General features: G+C 42.2%; 4 protein-coding genes and 1 long non-coding RNA gene across 6 annotated transcripts; 4 read left to right on the top strand and 1 right to left on the bottom strand.

Moving 5' to 3' along the window:
• Positions 1 to 301: 301 nt before the first annotated feature.
• LOC124329505 (alpha-amylase-like) lies at positions 302 to 2988 on the top strand. Its single transcript, XM_046788581.1, has 5 exons — positions 302 to 460; positions 580 to 930; positions 989 to 1181; positions 1247 to 2583; positions 2678 to 2988. Exons 2-5 carry the CDS (start codon positions 581 to 583, stop codon positions 2853 to 2855), a joined length of 2058 nt encoding a protein of 685 aa, XP_046644537.1. The 5' UTR covers positions 302 to 460; position 580; the 3' UTR covers positions 2856 to 2988.
• LOC124329507 (plasma kallikrein-like) lies at positions 2908 to 13731 on the bottom strand. 2 transcript variants are annotated; one of them, XM_046788583.1, is made up of 8 exons: positions 13484 to 13731; positions 12711 to 13340; positions 12461 to 12614; positions 12247 to 12361; positions 12032 to 12176; positions 11775 to 11947; positions 11630 to 11705; positions 2908 to 3226 (listed from the first exon to the last, which is right to left on the bottom strand). In XM_046788583.1, exons 1-8 carry the CDS (start codon positions 13599 to 13601, stop codon positions 3129 to 3131), a joined length of 1509 nt encoding a protein of 502 aa, XP_046644539.1. In that variant the 5' UTR covers positions 13602 to 13731; the 3' UTR covers positions 2908 to 3128. The 2 variants fall into 2 exon arrangements, with proteins under 2 accessions (XP_046644539.1, XP_046644540.1); XM_046788584.1 differs by lacking the exon at positions 2908 to 3226 and adding an exon at positions 11258 to 11556 and having other exon boundaries at positions 11633 to 11705; positions 13484 to 13728.
• LOC124329506 (alpha-amylase-like) lies at positions 6591 to 9274 on the top strand. The gene is made up of 5 exons (XM_046788582.1): positions 6591 to 6725; positions 6880 to 7230; positions 7299 to 7491; positions 7557 to 8893; positions 8996 to 9274. The coding sequence occupies exons 2-5, from the start codon at positions 6881 to 6883 to the stop codon at positions 9171 to 9173; spliced, it is 2058 nt and encodes a 685-aa protein (XP_046644538.1). The 5' UTR covers positions 6591 to 6725; position 6880; the 3' UTR covers positions 9174 to 9274.
• Positions 13732 to 13953: 222 nt separating the features above from the next.
• On the top strand, positions 13954 to 14563 carry LOC124329520. Its single transcript, XR_006916803.1, has 2 exons — positions 13954 to 14188; positions 14247 to 14563. It is a non-coding gene; the product is annotated as an uncharacterized LOC124329520 (long non-coding RNA).
• Positions 14564 to 15573: 1010 nt separating this feature from the next.
• On the top strand, positions 15574 to 17777 carry LOC124329516 (trypsin-1-like). Its single transcript, XM_046788597.1, has 8 exons — positions 15574 to 16230; positions 16348 to 16517; positions 16587 to 16657; positions 16720 to 16867; positions 16953 to 17075; positions 17158 to 17284; positions 17402 to 17521; positions 17609 to 17777. Exons 1-8 carry the CDS (start codon positions 16185 to 16187, stop codon positions 17662 to 17664), a joined length of 861 nt encoding a protein of 286 aa, XP_046644553.1. The 5' UTR covers positions 15574 to 16184; the 3' UTR covers positions 17665 to 17777.
• Positions 17778 to 18545: the final 768 nt, after the last annotated feature.

Below are 18545 nucleotides of genomic sequence, written 5' to 3'. Positions count from 1 at the left end.
AATTTTGTTCGTTTTAGATTTGAAAAAAAAAATCTAGAACTTTTGAAGTAAAACGACACGGCAACTCTAAATTCAAACAGGATGTGAATTTAAACGTGTATCAAGATAATGTATGATACGAGAAAAAGAGACTTTGAAACAGGTCACCCCTTGAAATTGTTAGTGATTTCGTAATGGTTAGCACCTGATTGGCATTGGCGCTTGTACGTCAGAGCAAACAAATATTGATTCCTTTGAGCCAAGCAGAAAAAACAAAAAAATAACCTTTGGCATACAGTCAACAAACTGCAATGAAAAACAACATTTGATGCATGCAGAGCAATTATCAGATGCGGCGTTAAATGTCATTAGAAACTATAAAATTAACAAGACCACATCACCTAGCCAATCAGTTAACGGTGATTCTGCATGAAAAGCACAACTAGATTCTAGCCAAGCGTGTTCAACTTGAATTTTTAAGGTAAATTTTTAATGCAAGAAAATCAGAATCTATTCAATATCAATTAATTAAAATAAGAGCGTTCTAAGAATTGAAGATTGGATTAACTAACTACAAGCTGATTAACTTTTTGGTAATAGAATGAAGTTGTTCTTGCTGGTGATTGGGTTGCTGTTTTTGGGTGTTGGACAAAGTAAAGTGTTGCTACAAGGCTTTTGGTGGGAGTTTAAGAACGATAACTACCCGAATGCATGGGCCGACTATTTGGCCGAACTGTCACCCAGACTGGCCGAAATAGGCGTCGATTCCGTCTGGGTACCACCGACTATAAAAAATCAAGGCTATGGGGTAGGTTATGCGCCATTCGACCACTACGATCTTGGAGACAAGTATCAAAAGGGTTTCACTGGAACGCGCGTCGGGACTAAAGATGAGCTACTCCGTATGGTGGCCATTATGCATGCCAATGGAATTGATGTCGTTCAAGATGGGTATAAACGCTTATCTGCTATTTAAATGTTACCCTCCTGAACTTGTTATCACATTCAGAGTACTTAACCATTTAATTGGAGCCGGTTCGAGCGACGGTTCCGGAGGGATTGATCCGGCTGCCTGGAACGATAAATACACGAACTTCCGTTATGTCAGTTTCGCCACTCCTGCCACGACAGAAAACGAAGCCGATTATCTTTCCCGAGCTGGAAGATTTCCAAAGAACTGGGAAAATTTCCACAACAATCCAGTATTATTTTATACCGTTAATTTCAGAATGTTGACATGTGCAATACATATTTTCTTACTTATTAGGGGCACGATTGTAAGTCAGGAGATATTTGCGCTGGATATTGGGGACCTGACGTCTGTTACTATCCAGGTGCTTACGGACAGAGCTCGAATGCCATATACAATCCTCCGCAGTCGTCCGATTACATGCGAAACGAAGTGCGCAAATGGATCATCTGGTACAAAAAGCAAATGGGAATCGACGGATGGAGATTTGACGCTGTCAAACACTTTTTGCCGTCCGCCATGGAGGACTTCCTTTACAATCTGCAATTTAACGCCGGATGGGCTAGCGGTGGAGATGAAATGTTCGCCGTGGGAGAGTACGTCGGAGGAGGCGCAGAGCTTGACAACTGGTGTAACAGCGTTCAAAATCGAGCGGGAACTTTTGACTTTGGTCTTCGAGGATCCATTTATGGACTCGTCACTGGTAATGGCAACTTTGACATGGGATCCATCCCAGGGGCACAGCAAGGAAACCGATTGCGAACCGTGCCATTCGTTAACAATCACGACACATTCCGGCCCATCTTGACCGCCGAAGGCAATTACAATGGCTGGGACACTTCAAACGAACTGGCGACCCATATAGATCCTTACGATGGACGCCTATCAGCTGCTTATGCTGTCGCATTCGCCGTCGATGGAACTCCCGCTGTTTTCATCGAGGACCTTTTTGATTTGGGAAAACTTGGAAATCGGTTCACTCACGATCCTAAAGACGCTGCCCAGTTGCCTATGCGGTCGAACATTGCCAACATTATCTGGTGCCACCAACATCTTCGTTTCAAAGAGGGCGCTTACAAAGTACCTCACAGATCCGGCGATCTGTTGGTCATTGAACGAAGCGCCAAGGCTATTATAGGCGTCACAGACAGCTGGACCGTATGGCAAACCGTCACTATAGGAACCGATTTCCCGGCCGGCACAGTCCTGAAGGATTACTCTGGGGCCACTGTCGAAACTGCAACTGTTGGAGGAGACAAGAAGGTCACTATTAAAGTTCCACCTTGCAATGGCGAAGCCCTCAATGGAAGAAGGTGTTACGCCATCTGGGGTCCGCTTACTCCGCCTGGTTACACTGCTAACGTGCGCGAAACAACCCAAGAGTGGGAAATGGCCGATGATTTGGGCGACAGTCATCCGCTTTCGTTGCAGCAAGGCGGCCAGCTGCCAGCTTATTCCGTCGAGACCCGAACAGTTGGAAAGATTTTCGTCGCGGCTTCTTCGCCCGTTACCTTCTATCTTTTCTTAGCCGATTCTTTGAATGGAGTAACCGTCGAGCTCTACAACGACCAAACGCTCGTCCACAGTGAATCACCCAGCGCCACAGGAAGCTACACTCCTAATTTCACTGGATGGTAAGAACATAATTGGCTTACGCCCTACAGGCATAACTTGTTGAATGACTCTTTGATATTACTCATTGATTCGATTTTATTTTGTCGGTTCAAGGCTTACCATCAAAATTAGAAATACGGAGGCCACATCACCTGGGCAAATAGTTTGGGTGGTCATGACATACAAACCGCCTGCCCAAGTCACCACGGATCTTTTCGACTCGAAATTGAACGCCACCGGTGACTGGGATCTTTATCATCGAATGGTCAATTGGCCGCGATCTAAACTCTGAAATTGAATAGGGTTTTTTAATACTTTACCTTTTTTGTTTTGTTTTGTTTTGCTTGTTTGTTTTTTTTGCTTTAGTAAACCGTGCTTCATTATAAATATTCACGGGACACAGAATAAACTTGAATTAGCCTAAATATTCTGTCCAGGTAGTAGTACATTCTACTGAATTCTAACGTGAACAATTTTACACAAGGCAGAATATATATATCACAACTATAGCTTGATTTTTCAAGGTTTTTTAAAAATTGGATTTATAAGGGGTATCTCACTTGTCTCAACGATCAAATCGATGATATTTTGTCAATCCAATCGGAGATTGTCGATACTCTTGTATAAATACTGGTTGTCCAGCTACTGCACATTTGCCGTCAAATGAGTCAATGCCTGTGAAAATTTTTGTGACACATTAATTACGTTCACGTACTTATAATGTCTGAATATCTTTTTATTGATGAATACTTGAATAGCGTACCCCATGAAACGATTCCAACCACAGCCCATCGACCGGATTCCATTTTGTACACGAGTGGTCCACCCGAGTCGCCCTAGACGTACAATCAATTTTTAGTTTTGTAAAAACCCCGCCTTCGACTTGATGAAGGTTGGAATAACGGAAGTTATACTTGTCGACGCAGTGGGAGGCAGTTAGAATGTGTTGGTCTGTGATGAGGACTCCACCGCAATACTGATCTGTCTTGTCACGGAGGAGAGCAGCCATCCAAGGCCATTCGCCCGTATCGGCCGGAACTCCGCCCACGATCCTTGTCATCTGTTTCCTGAGCTCGCCGCAACCTAGAGTGTCAATGAGGTCCATAAAGTCGATCTGAGAAACCATCAAATGTAAGACAATGTCTACCTTTCTTGGGGGTGGCAGCAGTCGGCACTGCTGCGACTGTGGTTGCAATAGGGGCTTTAGTAGATTGAGCTGCGGTCGTAATGGGCGCTAGGGTAGTAGGAGCGGGTGTAGGGGGAGGTGGAGGCCGAGGCCGAGTTGCTGGAACAGTTTGCTGGGTATTGTCTGGACAGCACACTCCTATATAACTGTCGTCAAAACAAAAAGAGAGTTAAACCATACGTCACTTTCTTCTTTCAAAAGGCAATTCTGTCCCGATTCTTGATGTCAAGTGTATGACAGTTACATGAGAGATTGGGGAAAAATTGACCTGGAATTCTTCAACGTAAAAAAAATACACGAAATGACAAACACATACTCGCTATTGATGGGACAAGCGTAAATGACGAAGGTATTCAAAGTGGCTATAATTTCTGGTCGGACGAAGCGGCACCGGCAACATTGACTCAGAGGAGTCAAACAAGATTGATGGGCGAAATCCGGCTGTAAATGAATAAAAATGTTGGTTGATAAATTACGTATAAAAAATAATTATCATCTTGTAGGGTGGATTATAGATATGGTTACGTTGGCAAATCCAAAATAATATGCCAGGCCGGAAATTAATCCTGGGACGTTGGAACGATGGCAGCCACAGCAATCGATGTACTGTCAATGCACTGGGCCCAGGTGAGACCTTTGAGTTCTGCAAAGAAACAAAAAACGACGCACTCGCATTTGAATATCCCTGTAAGAATTAACATGTAAGGACATATTGTTGACGTCAGATATTTTGCGTGAATCTAACTGGAACAGTAGCGCACTGAAGAGACAACGTGGGGGGCCATCGTCGGGAAAATTGAAATAAAATGAGGAATCGTTCTTTTCTTTCTTCTTCTTCTCAAAAGAAAAAAAAAATTCTATCGAATAATCAAAAGAAAAATAGCGAAAAATAGTCGGGAGACAAGAGAGATACAAGATAACACGACTGGTATAGTAGGTACAGTAGGTACAGCACTGATAGAGTAGGTAGTACTGGTAGAGTAGGTACAGTAACACGGCTGGTATAGTTATGTGGAATCTTTTGAGCCGATCTCTTATTGGCGCTTGGTGGCATCAACCTGCGAGCAGAGGTTCACCAGCAGAGACACACCGGTATATTATATAGCGTGTGTGGGGGGTCTGAACGTGCGCGAGCCGCCCGCTCGCCCGCCTCTTATTCTCTTGTGCTGTGCGGTTGTTTATACAAGCCGTGAAGGTATGGGCCGCAGCGGTGTATCTCTATCTTATTGTACACGAACGGAAAATTTCATTCATTCGCCCAGTAGAAAGAACCCTCAATCATCGTGAAGCCACAGTCGAGAAGGATGCTGCGTGAAAATACAATAGCTTTTCGAGCTTTTCTTTTTCTGCTGACGTAATGTTAAAATTGTTTTTGTATGAACTGGGGTTGTTGACAGTATGAAAAAATAAATTTCCATTTTTTTCTTCTTAGATTTCCTTTTTCTTTTTAAATCCTGAGAGTCTCTAATGATTCGGCTACATTCAAATGACCTCTGATTGTTGTGGGTGGGTTGCATTTTTTTTTTTTTGGTCTCGGTAGAGGACCAGCACTTCTCACACACGGTAATTAGACACCACAGGCCACTTGGGCGGCCACTTGCCGGCCACACGACGTAGTTCGGTACAGTATAAAAATCACATACTTTGCAAATTATTTCTAAGAAAGCTTCAAAGGCAATGATAGGAAATTGGGTGAATGTCGAATTCTCGCAGACGTTCTGACGTAATATTCACGCTATTCGCCGGGATTTACCAGACTGCGCATTTCTAAACAATACGCGTGAAATGACATGAACACCATCAAGATTCAGGGTCATTTGTTGATGTAAAACAAGAATAGGAGATGTGATTTACAGTGTGTCGCTTTCATATGTGGATTTTGTTTGTCCTATTCCCTTTTGACACCAAGAGCAGAGTGTCCAATGTGTTATGCGTTTCAACGGTCCTTTCACGGCCGCCGCTATACATTATTTCTACATGCGTGCACAGTATGATTTCAGAAAACCTTGGCCTATGAGTATTTATTAAAACTGCTATTTTCAAAGTAGCATTTGTGATTTTTGCACTGCTTGAATTATTGATACAAATTTGTTTCTTTTGAACACGAGATGCAACCTTTTTATTTGATGTCCTCATTTGGCTTCATACCATGAAACGATCCATCGAAAGGAAGCGATTTTCTTCCGGTCTTTACTCTTCAGGCTACTCAAATTTTACCACACCCAACCGCTTACAATTAGAACCACACGCAACTCGACGTCGATTCAAATTGCGCATAACAACCATGGACCGAAACGTTACAGGAACGTGACTCCATCTTACGATAAAAAGCAATATCATGTTCGATGTTGTTATGTTCAAATTTGTTTGTTTTCGATTGGAACGATCTAGAACTTTTTAGAGGTAAAACGACACGTCAATTCTAAACAGGATGTGAATTTAAACGTGCATCAAGATAATGTATGATACGAGAAAAAGAGACTTTGAAATAGGTCACTCCTTGAAATGGTTCTGATTTCGTAATGGTCAGCACCTGATGGGCATTGGCGCAGGATTTAACCACCGTGATAGATTTTCCTGTCGCTTTTTAGACGAGCGTACCAGGGGCGGGCATTGAGTGGATTTGTACTGGTGATCAGTAGACATACTACTTTATCAGGTTTGCGAGGATAAGGGACATGAAGCAACAGAAAAACAAGGAGGCGCGGTACGCTTGTACGTCAGAGCAAAGTAATAAACAAATATTGATTCTTTTAGGTTAAGCAGAACAACAAGAAATAACCTTTGGCATATAGTCAACAAACCGCATGAAAAACAACATTTGATGCAAGCAGAGCAAATTATCAGATGCGGCGTTATGTCATTATTAACCATTACATTAACAAAACCACATAACCTAGCCAATCAGTTAACGGTGATTCTGCATGAAAAGCACAACTAGATTCTAGCCAAGCGTGTTCAACTTGAATTTTCAAGGTAAATTCTTGTTACAAGAAAATCAGATTCTATTCAATTTTAAATCATGACAGGAACTATAAAGTGTATTAGCAAAGGAATTGAGCTATGAGCTTTATAAAATCTAGAGATTGGATTAACTAATAACTATAAGCTGTTAACTTTTTGGTAATAGAATGAAGTTGTTCTTGCTGGTGATTGGGTTGCTGTTTTTGGGTGTTGGACAAAGTAAAGTGTTGCTACAAGGCTTTTGGTGGGATTTTTGGAACGATAACTACCCGAATGCATGGGCCGACTATTTGGCCGAGCTGTCACCCAGGCTGGCCGAAATAGGCGTCGATTCCGTCTGGATACCACCGACAATAAAAAATCCTGGCTATTGGGTAGGTTATGCACCATTCGACCACTACGATCTAGGAGACAAGTATCAAAAGGGTTTCACTGGAACGCGCATCGGGACTAAAGATGAGCTACTCCGTATGGTGGCCATTATGCATGCAAATGGAATCGATGTCGTACAAGATGGGTAAACGCTTGTCTGCTATTTAGATGTTACTTCGGCAGAGTCTCCTAGACTTTTTGTGACACATTTAGAGTACTCAACCATGTAACGGGAGCCGGAGCGAGTGACGGTTCCGGAGGGTCTGATCCGGCTGCCTGGAACGATAAATACACAAACTTCCGTTATGTCAGTTTTTCCACTCCCGTCACGACAGATAACGAAGCTGATTACCTTTCCCGAGCTGGAAGATTTCCAAAGAACTGGGAAAATTTCCACAACAATCCAGTATTATTTTATACCGTTAATTTCAGAATGTTGACATGTGCAATACATATTTTCTTACTTATTAGGGGCACGATTGTAAGTCAGGAGATATTTGCGCTGGATATTGGGGACCTGACGTCTGTTACTATCCAGGTGCTTACGGACAGAGCTCGAATGCCATATACAATCCTCCCCAGTCGTCCGATTACATGCGAAACGAAATGCGCAGCTGGCTTATCTGGTACAAAAAGCAAATGGGAATCGACGGATGGAGATTTGACGCTGTCAAACACTTTTTGCCGTCCGCTATGGAGGACTTCCTTTACAATCTGCAATTTAGCGCCGGATGGGCTAGCGGTGGAGATGAAATGTTTGCCGTGGGAGAGTACGTCGGAGGAGGCGCAGAGCTTGACAACTGGTGTAACAGCGTTCAAAATCGAGCGGGAACTTTTGACTTTGGTCTTCGAGGATCCATTTATGGAATCATCACTGGTAATGGCAACTTTGACATGGGATCCATTCCAGGGGCACAGCAAGGAAACCGAATGCGAACCGTGCCATTCGTTAACAATCACGACACATTCCGGCCCATCTTGACCGCCGAAGGCAATTACAATGGCTGGGACACTTCACAAGAACTGGCGGCCCATATAGATCCTTACGATGGACGCCTATCAGCTGCTTATGCTGTGGCATTCGCCGTCGATGGAACTCCCGCTGTTTTCATCGAGGACCTTTTCGATTTGGGAAAACTTGGAAATCGGTTCACTCACGATCCTAAAGTCGCTGCCCAGTTGCCTATGCGGTCGGATATTGCCAATATTATCTGGTGCCACCAACATCTTCGTTTTAAGGAGGGCGCATACAAAGTAACTCACGGATCCGGCGATCTTTTGGTCATCGAACGAAGCGCCAAGGCTATTATAGGCGTCACAGACAGTTGGACCGTATGGCAAACCGTCACTATAGGAACCGATTTCCCGGCTGGCACAGTCCTGAAGGATCACTCTGGGGCCACTGTCGAAACTGCAACTGTTGGAGGAGACAAGAAGGTCACAATTAAAGTTCCACCTTGCAACGGCGAAGCCCTCAATGGAAGAAGGTGTTACGCCATCTGGGGTCCGCTTACTCCGCCTGGTTACACTGCTAACGTGCGCGAAACAACCCAAGAGTGGGAAATGGCCGATGATTTGGGCGACAGTCATCCGCTTTCGTTGCAGCAAGGCGGCCAGCTGCCAGCTTATTCCGTCGAGACCCGAACAGTTGGAAAGATTTTCGTCGCGGCTTCTTCGCCCGTTACCTTTTATCTTTTCTTAGCCGATTCTTTGAATGGAGTAACCGTCGAGCTCTACAACGACCAAACGCTCGTCCACAGTGAATCACCCAGCGTCACTGGAAGCTTTACTCCTAATTTCACTGGATGGTAATTAGATAATGGGCTTACGCCCTACAGGCATAACTTGTCGAATGACTCTTTGATGATATTACGTAATGATTCGTTTTTGTTATTTTTTTTTCTTTTAAGGCTAACCATCAAGGTTAGAAATACGGAGGCCACATCACCTGGGCAAATAGTTTGGGTGGTCATGACATACAAACCGCCTGCCCAAGTCACCACGGATCTTTTTGACTCGAAATTGAACGCTACCGGTGATTGGGACCTCTATCATCGAATGATCAATTGGCCGCGATCTAAACTCTGAAATTGAATAAGGTTTCAATGCTTCGCTTTTTTTTTACTTTAGCAAACCGTGCTTCATTACAAATATTCACGGGACACAGAATAAACTTGAATTAAATATTATTTGTCCAATCTTAAAAGTAAAATAAACTTTACCCAGGATTGATCAATAATTAGAATTGATATAATAATGCAAGTAGACGATTAAATTTGTTTGGCTCCTCAATCCTCATGGGAAATTGGAGAAACAAATTAATTGGCAAAGCGATCAACACCAAACAATGTACAGTACTATAGCGGCTTTTATAGTCAATAGTTCCCCAAGGTAGGTTATGGGTGTGGGATAAAAAGGAAGGTAACCTTTTTTCTTTCCTTTATGAAGAATGAAGTATACTTGGGACAACAAGATGAAAAACAAATAATAATTTAAAAAAACCAAACACATTTTTAGCAATAGTGTTTCTTTATCGACATTTAAAAACACACTGCATGCTTGTAAATAACACTTCATTACTAAGCTATAGCTGGAATGAAATACTGTATATAACTACAAATTTCCACCACGTCGATTTCAAAACGCAGAAAATAATAGACCTTTCACTCGCTGAAAGATTTAGGGGCTTGCCAGCTTGCCTGTTACGCCAACAGGCTACACTTCAGTAAATTGTGGTTCGACCGAAGAGTTGCCATAAATGCTAGAAACAATTTGGAGGACATCCATCGACTTTCTATCCGACGATGTAGAAAATTACCGACAAATGCAAGTAGGGGATTCAAGCGGTTAGGAAAACCTTTGTTAAGGGTTTTCGCCAACCATTTTGAATTGTTCAGATAAATTCAGTTACGCATAATGTCTTGTTGTACCCGCGCGGCACTCAGGTATAGTGCGCTTGGTAATATATATGTGTGCACTCTAGATTTCACCGGATGGTAATAATAAATGGGGCTGACCTCTTTTATTAGGCATGTGCTTGTCCAAGGATTGTTTGGTATTATGTAATAGTTTGTGTTTATTTAGGCTGACCACCAAGGTTATAGAAATACGGAGGCCACTTCAGCTTGGACAAACGGCTGCTGTCTGGATTGTCATGACCTATAAAAAAATAGCATTACATTGGGTTCCAATAATATCCAGAATTTTATGTTACACTTTGGTTGGAGAACTTTACCGAAATTTAAAATAATATGTATATATGAATCTCCTTATTTCCAAAACAGGAATAATATTGCTTCCCACTCTATTTTTTTTTACTACCAGTAACAAATGTTTTTATGTTCAGGTCCAGAAAACTGTTCTGTAATGCATGTTGAACTGTTGATTTTCCTTTGACCTTGCAGAGTACTCGTGTATGCTTGGTAATAATACGTTTCCAAACCGGTCTGAATCCCTCACTCTAACAAAAGATATTTTACGATAGCATTGTCAGGCATGAAGGACGAATTCATAGGTAAACAAAATGAAACCACGTGCTAAAACTGATGTTGGACCGTATAAGTCAATAACGGATTTCCATATACAAACTCGGAGCCTAGAGCAACGGTGAAGTAGCGCTTACATATAAATGGTCAATGACGTCGAGAAAATTTTGGAGGCTGCTGAGCCAACAAGTTGATTCGTTTCCAAGGGCGTCAACTACAAATAATATTAAAATGCATTCTTCCTTCTTCCCGTAAATAAAATGTAGGTCAGTTTCTAGTAGACAAGCGTGGACTAAGTATTCTTGTAACGGCTATAAAAAAAATCAATTCATTCGATCCTTTGCTGCTCGAAAGTTATGCAATAAAGCAATTTTATTCATTATTGCTTGAATACCCGTTGCATAATAATAACTTCCAAATTTTCAATCAACTTTCCAATATTCTCCGATTGCGCAATATCAAGTAAATATACGTCGTGACCGTCAAAGGAAGCAGGAAGGTCATGATCAAGGTGATGCGCACCAACATCGGATTAGTTTCTAAGAGATCAACAACTTGGACCACCTCGAGTTTCAAAATAATCAGTCCGCGTAGCTCATTCTGCTGAATCCTATCGCAAACAATTTTGCACAAGGCAGAAAAGTGAAAGCTAAACTTCTGCTACACAAAAAAAAAAATTTACTAAAGTTTGACTTTTCATGGGGATTTTTATTGGATTTATTGGGGTACACCAAGTACAACATGTTTTAAAAGAGATACGTATTTATATTGCTGATGATGAGTTTGTATTCTATAAATAACATAACAGAGAGCTCATGGCCGTGGCAGATTCTAACACTTAAATAACGCAGCTTCCTCACGAGGATGACGTTGTTTTTGCCTCGACGATCAAGTCGATGATATTTTGTGATAAATCCAATCGGAGAACGCCGATACTCTTGTATAAACACCTGGTTGTCCTGCTACTGCACATTTGCCGTCAATACCTGTAGAGATTTGGCAGCCATTAATTATGCTCACGTACTTAATGTCTGAATCTCTTTTTATTGTTGAATAGCGTACCCCATGAAACGATTCCAACCACAGCCCATCGACCGGATTCCATTTTGTACATGAGCGGTCCTCCAGAGTCGCCCTAGACGTACAGCCAAATTTTAGTTTTATTGTAAAAGAAAAGAAAATTCTTTTTTGTGTTTTGACTTACATCGCACGCATCTTCTTCGCCGTCTTTTGGTCCGGCGCAGAACTGGTATCGATAGTCGATAGGATCACTTCTGATGTGAAACACTTGTTCGCATTCGTTGCGTCGCCAGATAGGTAGATTGGCGTCGAGTAAAACTTCACTGGGGAAACCGCCATGTGACGTCTTACCCCATCCTTAAGTAATGGTAGGACACAATACAAATGGCTCAACAATGAAAAAGTAACCATTGACTTATCGGTTTGCATCCAGTGACATACCAGCAACAAAGGCGTTCTTGCTCTCTAGTTGAACTCCCGGTGGTGGCAAGCAGATGGGCCAGATGTTTCCGCTATTTCCAGCTTTATCCCGCATGTCGGCTTTCTCCGAAAGTTTAATGATGGCGATATCGTAATCAAAAGTTTTCTAATTAAAAAAAAAGTGATGTCATTCGGAGGTATTTTTACCGCCACGGGAACTTCGGATAGACGTGTACCGGATTGAATTTTTCGTGGATATCGATCCTTTCTACCTCGTGATCGCGTCGCGAGAGGCTTGGCCATCGAAAGTGGAATTCTCCGAGCCTGACTGTCACCTCTTCGGTCCGTTTGCTGTCGCGTATACACAACGACAAATAGGAATATAGAGAAAACAAGGCAAAAGCGCACGTCATCAAGGTAACAATATGATAAATATTGCGGAAATCTCACTCGTTCAAACAATGGGCGGCTGTCAGAACAAACCATTCGTTGATAAGTACTCCGCCGCAAAAGAGACGGTTGTTTTGATGCGATGCCAACAAGGCGACCATCCATGGCCAGTCATTTTGACCTCGCTTGCCTTCATCGCGATTCTCGCCGCATCCTGCAAATCATTTTTCAAAGCGGAAATCGGTCCGTTGGGAGGAATATATTTGCAATTCAAGGATGAAAGAATATAGTGACTAGCTTCAGCACCAACCTTTGAATGGCAATTTCAGACCATTGGCTTGACTCAGCTTCACAGAAAAATCGACTGCCAGTCTTTGTTGATCGATGAGGTTTCCGCCAGCTTCTCTGGCGCCCACGGTCGACGAAAGCATTTTGAACACATCACCGCCGCTGGATAGAACAAAGAAGAGGGCTGTCAGTTCACGCAAACAATCATCTTCTTCTTCGGCCGTCAGCTGGGCCTCCGAAGGCTTCGTATCCGGCAGCCGGACGAAGCCAGAATTTTGGCTGAAGAGAACGAAGCAGGCGGCCATGAAATCAAGGAGACGGTCGTCATCACTGTTCCCTTTCAATCTTCTCCCGGCTTGCGGCGGTTTGAAGCCGTTGTCTTTGAGTAAATAGTAAGTGGCGACCAGGTGGGTGGCCAGGCGGATGTCTTGAGCTTTCCACGTAGGATCCCGATCACCAGCCGAATCACTGAATCCTCCGTCCTTGCGGAGCATGCCGATGAGCGTCACCAAGTGGGAGCGGAGAGTGTTGGATCGCTCCACCGACGCTTCCACCGCATCCGTGCGATCCTTCAACGCCGCTGAAGATGTTTTCGTCACGATCCTCTTCACCCTCCAAAGGGGTTGTGTCGGCGACAAAGATGGATCTTCATCTGTAGAAAACACAAGCGAAATTTCATTGTCAAATCAATTCAGTGAGGGGGTAGTAACAACACTCAAAAGCAAAAGATAATGCAAGAAGAATGCAAGATAACTTGTTTTTATTCTAAAAGGTGAATAATCGTGAAAACAGGACCTGCTGGCTGCTCGGATGTTGATTCTGGCTGTAGCCAGTGTGTCATCCTGTTGCCCGTGGTGGCCACGATGAACAACAGCACCAAACACACGCAAGACCTGGAGCCTTCCAGTAACATTGATTGTTTTGTTTTTTTCGGCTAACAAAAAGTCTCGAAACGGTACACAAATCCACTCGACACGACGGAAAAATGACAAGCGCAACGGTGCTGGCGACTCGGCCGGAGCAAAGGCTCACGAGCGACTGACTGGAGGTGGTGGACCGAGAATACCCGAATGGAAAGTGAACTGGTGGGCCAGTTGATTTTATCAAGGACTTGCTTGTTGTGGATTTATAGCGTGTAGATGAACACTGGTGTAGTGCAGCAAGGTGGATGTCCTTGACTGCTTATGCTTGTTGCCGTCCCATCCAACTGACGCCGCCGGCTCACCGACGGTTCAGCAACTAGCGAAAAAAAAAACCACACCAGCAGAGAAACTATTGACTCATTCCACTGAGTATAACTAACTACGTAATGCAATTTAGTTCTATTATTTCTAGTGTTTCCCATGAGTAAGTAAACAACTGCCGCTGGTTCGTTACTTCTGAATGGCGAAACGTCGTCCCTTTTGTGGTTATTGTCATCACATATTCAACTATTTGTATCGACACAAACGCAAGTAGAATATTGCAAACCGCATTATCGCTATATCTACAAAAGTTAAGGTAGGGTTTGCGTATGCTCCATCATTGAGCAAAACCTCATCAGAACTCGATTTGGCAGGTATATCCTGAATATGCGCCTTCATCCGTCTTTCCCTTTTTTTCCGTCGTAGCGCTTCCAGCGGATTGGGCTGTGCGGACTACAAGGTGAATTTTCATCACGAAACATTTTCTTGTTATACTTGCAGATGTTCACTTGATATTCCGGCGACGCTGTTATAGCCATCCATCTCCAACCGAGACTTGATGCACAGATTCGGTGCGCTCCCTCACGAAAATGACTTTCTGTTTTGATGTACTGACTGCAAGTTGTTTGTGTTATTATGTATATAGTGGTTTTCTGTGGGTTATGGCAAATGTATGGGCATAACATATAAATTGCAGAGTGCTCATTTCGAGAAGAAGAAGAAGAAGAGTCTGTAAAAGAAAAAATTGCCAAAAAATTGGATGCTGACAGTGGATTCCTTTTTTGGCGCACCTGCATCCCTTTTAGTTTTTGACGTTTTCCGGGGAAAGAGAGAGGGGGGGGGGGCTCTAGCTCCAGCACTATATACCTACAGCACGACGAACAATTCTCTCACTAATTATAGCGATGCGCACAGATTGTTTTGCTGGAAATTACGCATCAGTATAATTGGGCGACGGTGTCGGACGCGCAAATTCCAGTCATTAGGTGCCGAATTTGCGGACGAGGAGTCACGCTGGAGCGATTCACTTTTACTCTTCACTTCGATGTAATTTGCTTTAATTGACTCGAGAGTTGAGATGATGTCAAAACCAGCCGGAAGGTATTTTGGCCATTCACTATTTTCCCAAGCAAGAAGTGAGATTTTTACCCGGTGACTCTGCAGATCGTCATCACACTGGAAGAGAGTTGAATGGACGGTTAGTACCTTGGCCTTTATTTTTGCATAAACTGCGTTTTCTGTAGCGATGCTGTGGACCAGTTGCACTATAGCTACCATGAAATTGGCAAACTGCATAGCGTGAAACTAGAATATAACAATGCTGGTAGTTTCTCGCTGGCGTCCCATTGGAAAACGCATTCAAAGCACAACAGATGGAACGTAAAAATGCAGCAAAAAAAAAAATAAAGAAAAAGAAAAAGGAAGGTTTTGTTTTCGGAAAGCGAAAGGGCGAAAAACCGGTTTTTCAATCTTTTCAGTTGCTCAGCACTGTTGTGTGTGTAAATTTTTTGAGTCGCGACAGACGTTCCCTTTCGAGCGAAACATGTTTTTTTTTTTCTTCTTGACACTCATCGCATGTGATGCGTTGATGCGTAGTACACGGTATATCTTTTTTCTGTTGCTTTCGTTAAAAAGACATTGACTTCCAAGCTTCTTTTTACAATTTCTTCGAGTTTCATCCGCGAAATTTACATTCATAGTCGTGTTGAGGGAGAGAGGACATGCTGACGTGGATACAGTGATGTGGCATTTATGTGACAGAGTTGTTGTGTTCCGTCAACAATTCGTGACGAAATAACAGCCCACTAACTAGAAAGTACGAGAAAGTATACGTACAACAGAGGCGCAAAAGGCCTAACCATCTTTTATCAAAATTGTTTGCCCAACGGTTGTGGAATCCGATAAGAAAACCAAAACTTAACGAATTGAAGTAAAATTTTTTTAAAAAGATTATTACAAGATGTTTTGAGCAGAAAAAATGCTAAAGCTGCAGGGCGATCGTAGAGTATAACACAGCCAATCGGTATCGTCTAAAATTAGAAAATAAACAAACGTGTCGCCATGGAAAGGAGTTCGTGTGTATAGCCGTGTTACAATTAGTCATAAATCAACAAACGCACACGGACCTGGATTTGTGAGTCTTCACAGATTTCCAAACAATATGCCTACATGTCGTGTGGCGCAACAGGAAACTCCAAATGCTGAAAAACAAATCGATAAGCTTCGAGAATTAAGATTATGAAAATTCCAGTCGTTATAAAAGACGGTGGTTATTCCCTTCGACCACAGAGCAGACCAAATTGTTCACCAAAATGAAATTCGTCATCCTAGCAGCAACTATTTTGGCTTGCGCCATCGGTAAGCCAAATCCCAAAACCCAATAATGCAATAATAGTACGTTTCTGCAATGACGTGTTGAATTTGACTGTTTGTTATAATTTAATTCTTACCTTTTATGGCTCAAAAAAATAACAGCAAATCCAAGCACCCGATCGGTGTTGCCCCGCCTGCCACTCAAGGTGTTGCTGAGTGGGAAATTCCAGATGATTCCGGAAGACAAGATTGTAGGCGGAACTGAAGTTGCACCGAATTCTCTTCCCTTCCAAGTTTCTCTACAGAGACGCGGTCTTTTGGCCAACAGCGCCGTAATGATACTAGCTACTTAAATTGCTGTCTTAAATTGTATTCAACATTTTTTTTTACCAATTCAAAAGTATTCGCACATCTGCGGTGGATCCCTCCTGGATGCAACCACTATTCTTGATGCTGCTCATTGCGTCGACGGGTAATTAAAATTAAATTTTCATTTTAGAATTTACTGTACGATTAAATTTCAACTTTCAACAGTGCCAACGTAGCCAGACTTCGCATTGTTGTTGGTGAGCATAGCCTGTCACAAGCAAGCGGCCTCGAACAGATCTCTGCCGTTTCAAGCTTCACCATGCATGAAACTTACAGCTCATCGACCTACGAGAACGACATCTCCTTGATTTTTGTAATTATATTTTTATTAATGTAGTAACTTAACGACGAAGTTTTAAGACGAAGGCAAAAAATAAGAAAAATTTCGCATCTATCAGGTGGCCACACCATTTGACCTGAGTGTTGCCTCTGCCCAGCCCGTTAACTTGCCAGCTCCTACTTCCGAGTTCGATCCTCCTGCTGGAACCATCATCACCGTTTCCGGATGGGGAACCACTAGCGTAAGGATTGAGAAAACACAATTTGTGTTGATAATGATTGATAATTATTTAACTAAATGCGTTGATATTGTTCAATATACAGGAAGGGGGAAGCATCTCTGACACACTCCTCAGTGTCGACATCCCAGTCATCTCTGATGCCGATTGCAATACTGCCTACGGAGGAAATGCCGTTGTTTCTTCCATGATGTGCGCTGGAGGACCCAACGGTAAGTTCCTTAATGCCCAAACCGTGTCGTGATCATCGTTCGTGTTTAACAGGGTTTCTTTGTCAGCCTTCATTATATACCTTATAATTATTGTCATCAATTTGTTTCATTTTACAGGAGGCATCGATTCTTGCCAAGGAGATTCTGGTGGCCCCCTCTTCACTGGAACTGGTGCCAGCGCCGTCCAACACGGAATCGTGTCCTGGGGCCAGGGATGCGCTCAGGCCGCTTATCCGGGTATACATAATACATTCAAATAAATTATATATCCTTTACAAATATTAACTCCCAATTTTTCATCATCATCTGTTATTATATCAACAGGTGTCTACACTCAGGTATCTTATTTCCTCGACTGGATCGCTGCCAACAAAATTTAAAAAGTACAATCCCTGATATGTTCGTATGCAATACATAATAAAATTATATTGCCGCAATATAGTTCTTGTTGGAAAAATGAATATAAAATATGGATGCATAGAATTATAGAAAATTCCTGTTTTATTATTGGTTGAAATGAAAGATGAATACTTTTCAGTAAAATCATTTGAATTTCGTGTCGATACAAAATTGATAAGTACAAATATAAACTGTCTAGATACAACTGACGCACAGTGAATTTTTTAACGATATCGAATGGGTCACTCGTGAACACCACACTTCACTGATAAATATCAGATTGTATTGTTTATTTGTAAAAATCAATAAAAAAAATGTGGTGTTTTGGTATTAATTTGGTGATTGACGTTCAGCTTTGCTGGTCACTTCTATCCTCAGCACAAAGGTTTTTCTAAAACAGCTCAAGGACTGATATAAGCCTGATAACCTTTTATCATTTGTTTTTTTTTAACGATGGTACGCTAAAGTCAAAGTCTCTGGCAAAACCTGAAAAAATATACTATAACCAAACCCCAAAATCAAAACGAAAAACTGTTGCGATTATCCATACTGTATCACCAAATTTAAATGATTTTGATTTGACATTAGAATTAACTATGTAGGATGCCACAATTTGACATTTGTCTTGATCAAGCAATATTGAAAGCAGTGCTCATTTTTACGCGGACAATAACGGATTTTTTTACTCTGAAAAATAACAGGATTGTTTGCTTTAATACGTAACTGTTTGAACAAAAAAGTACATGAGAACTAAGGACTAAGGAGGATCTATCTATTAGGCCCTGATAAGAGCATATGGAAATTCAGGTCGGATATACAATAAAATAATGAAAGTACGTTGCGACTAACAAACTTTCGTCAG

This window comes from Daphnia pulicaria, chromosome 3 (assembly GCF_021234035.1).
Source record: "Daphnia pulicaria isolate SC F1-1A chromosome 3, SC_F0-13Bv2, whole genome shotgun sequence".
Classification (NCBI taxonomy): domain Eukaryota; kingdom Metazoa; phylum Arthropoda; class Branchiopoda; order Diplostraca; family Daphniidae; genus Daphnia; species Daphnia pulicaria.
This window is presented reverse-complemented; position numbering and strand designations above follow the sequence as displayed.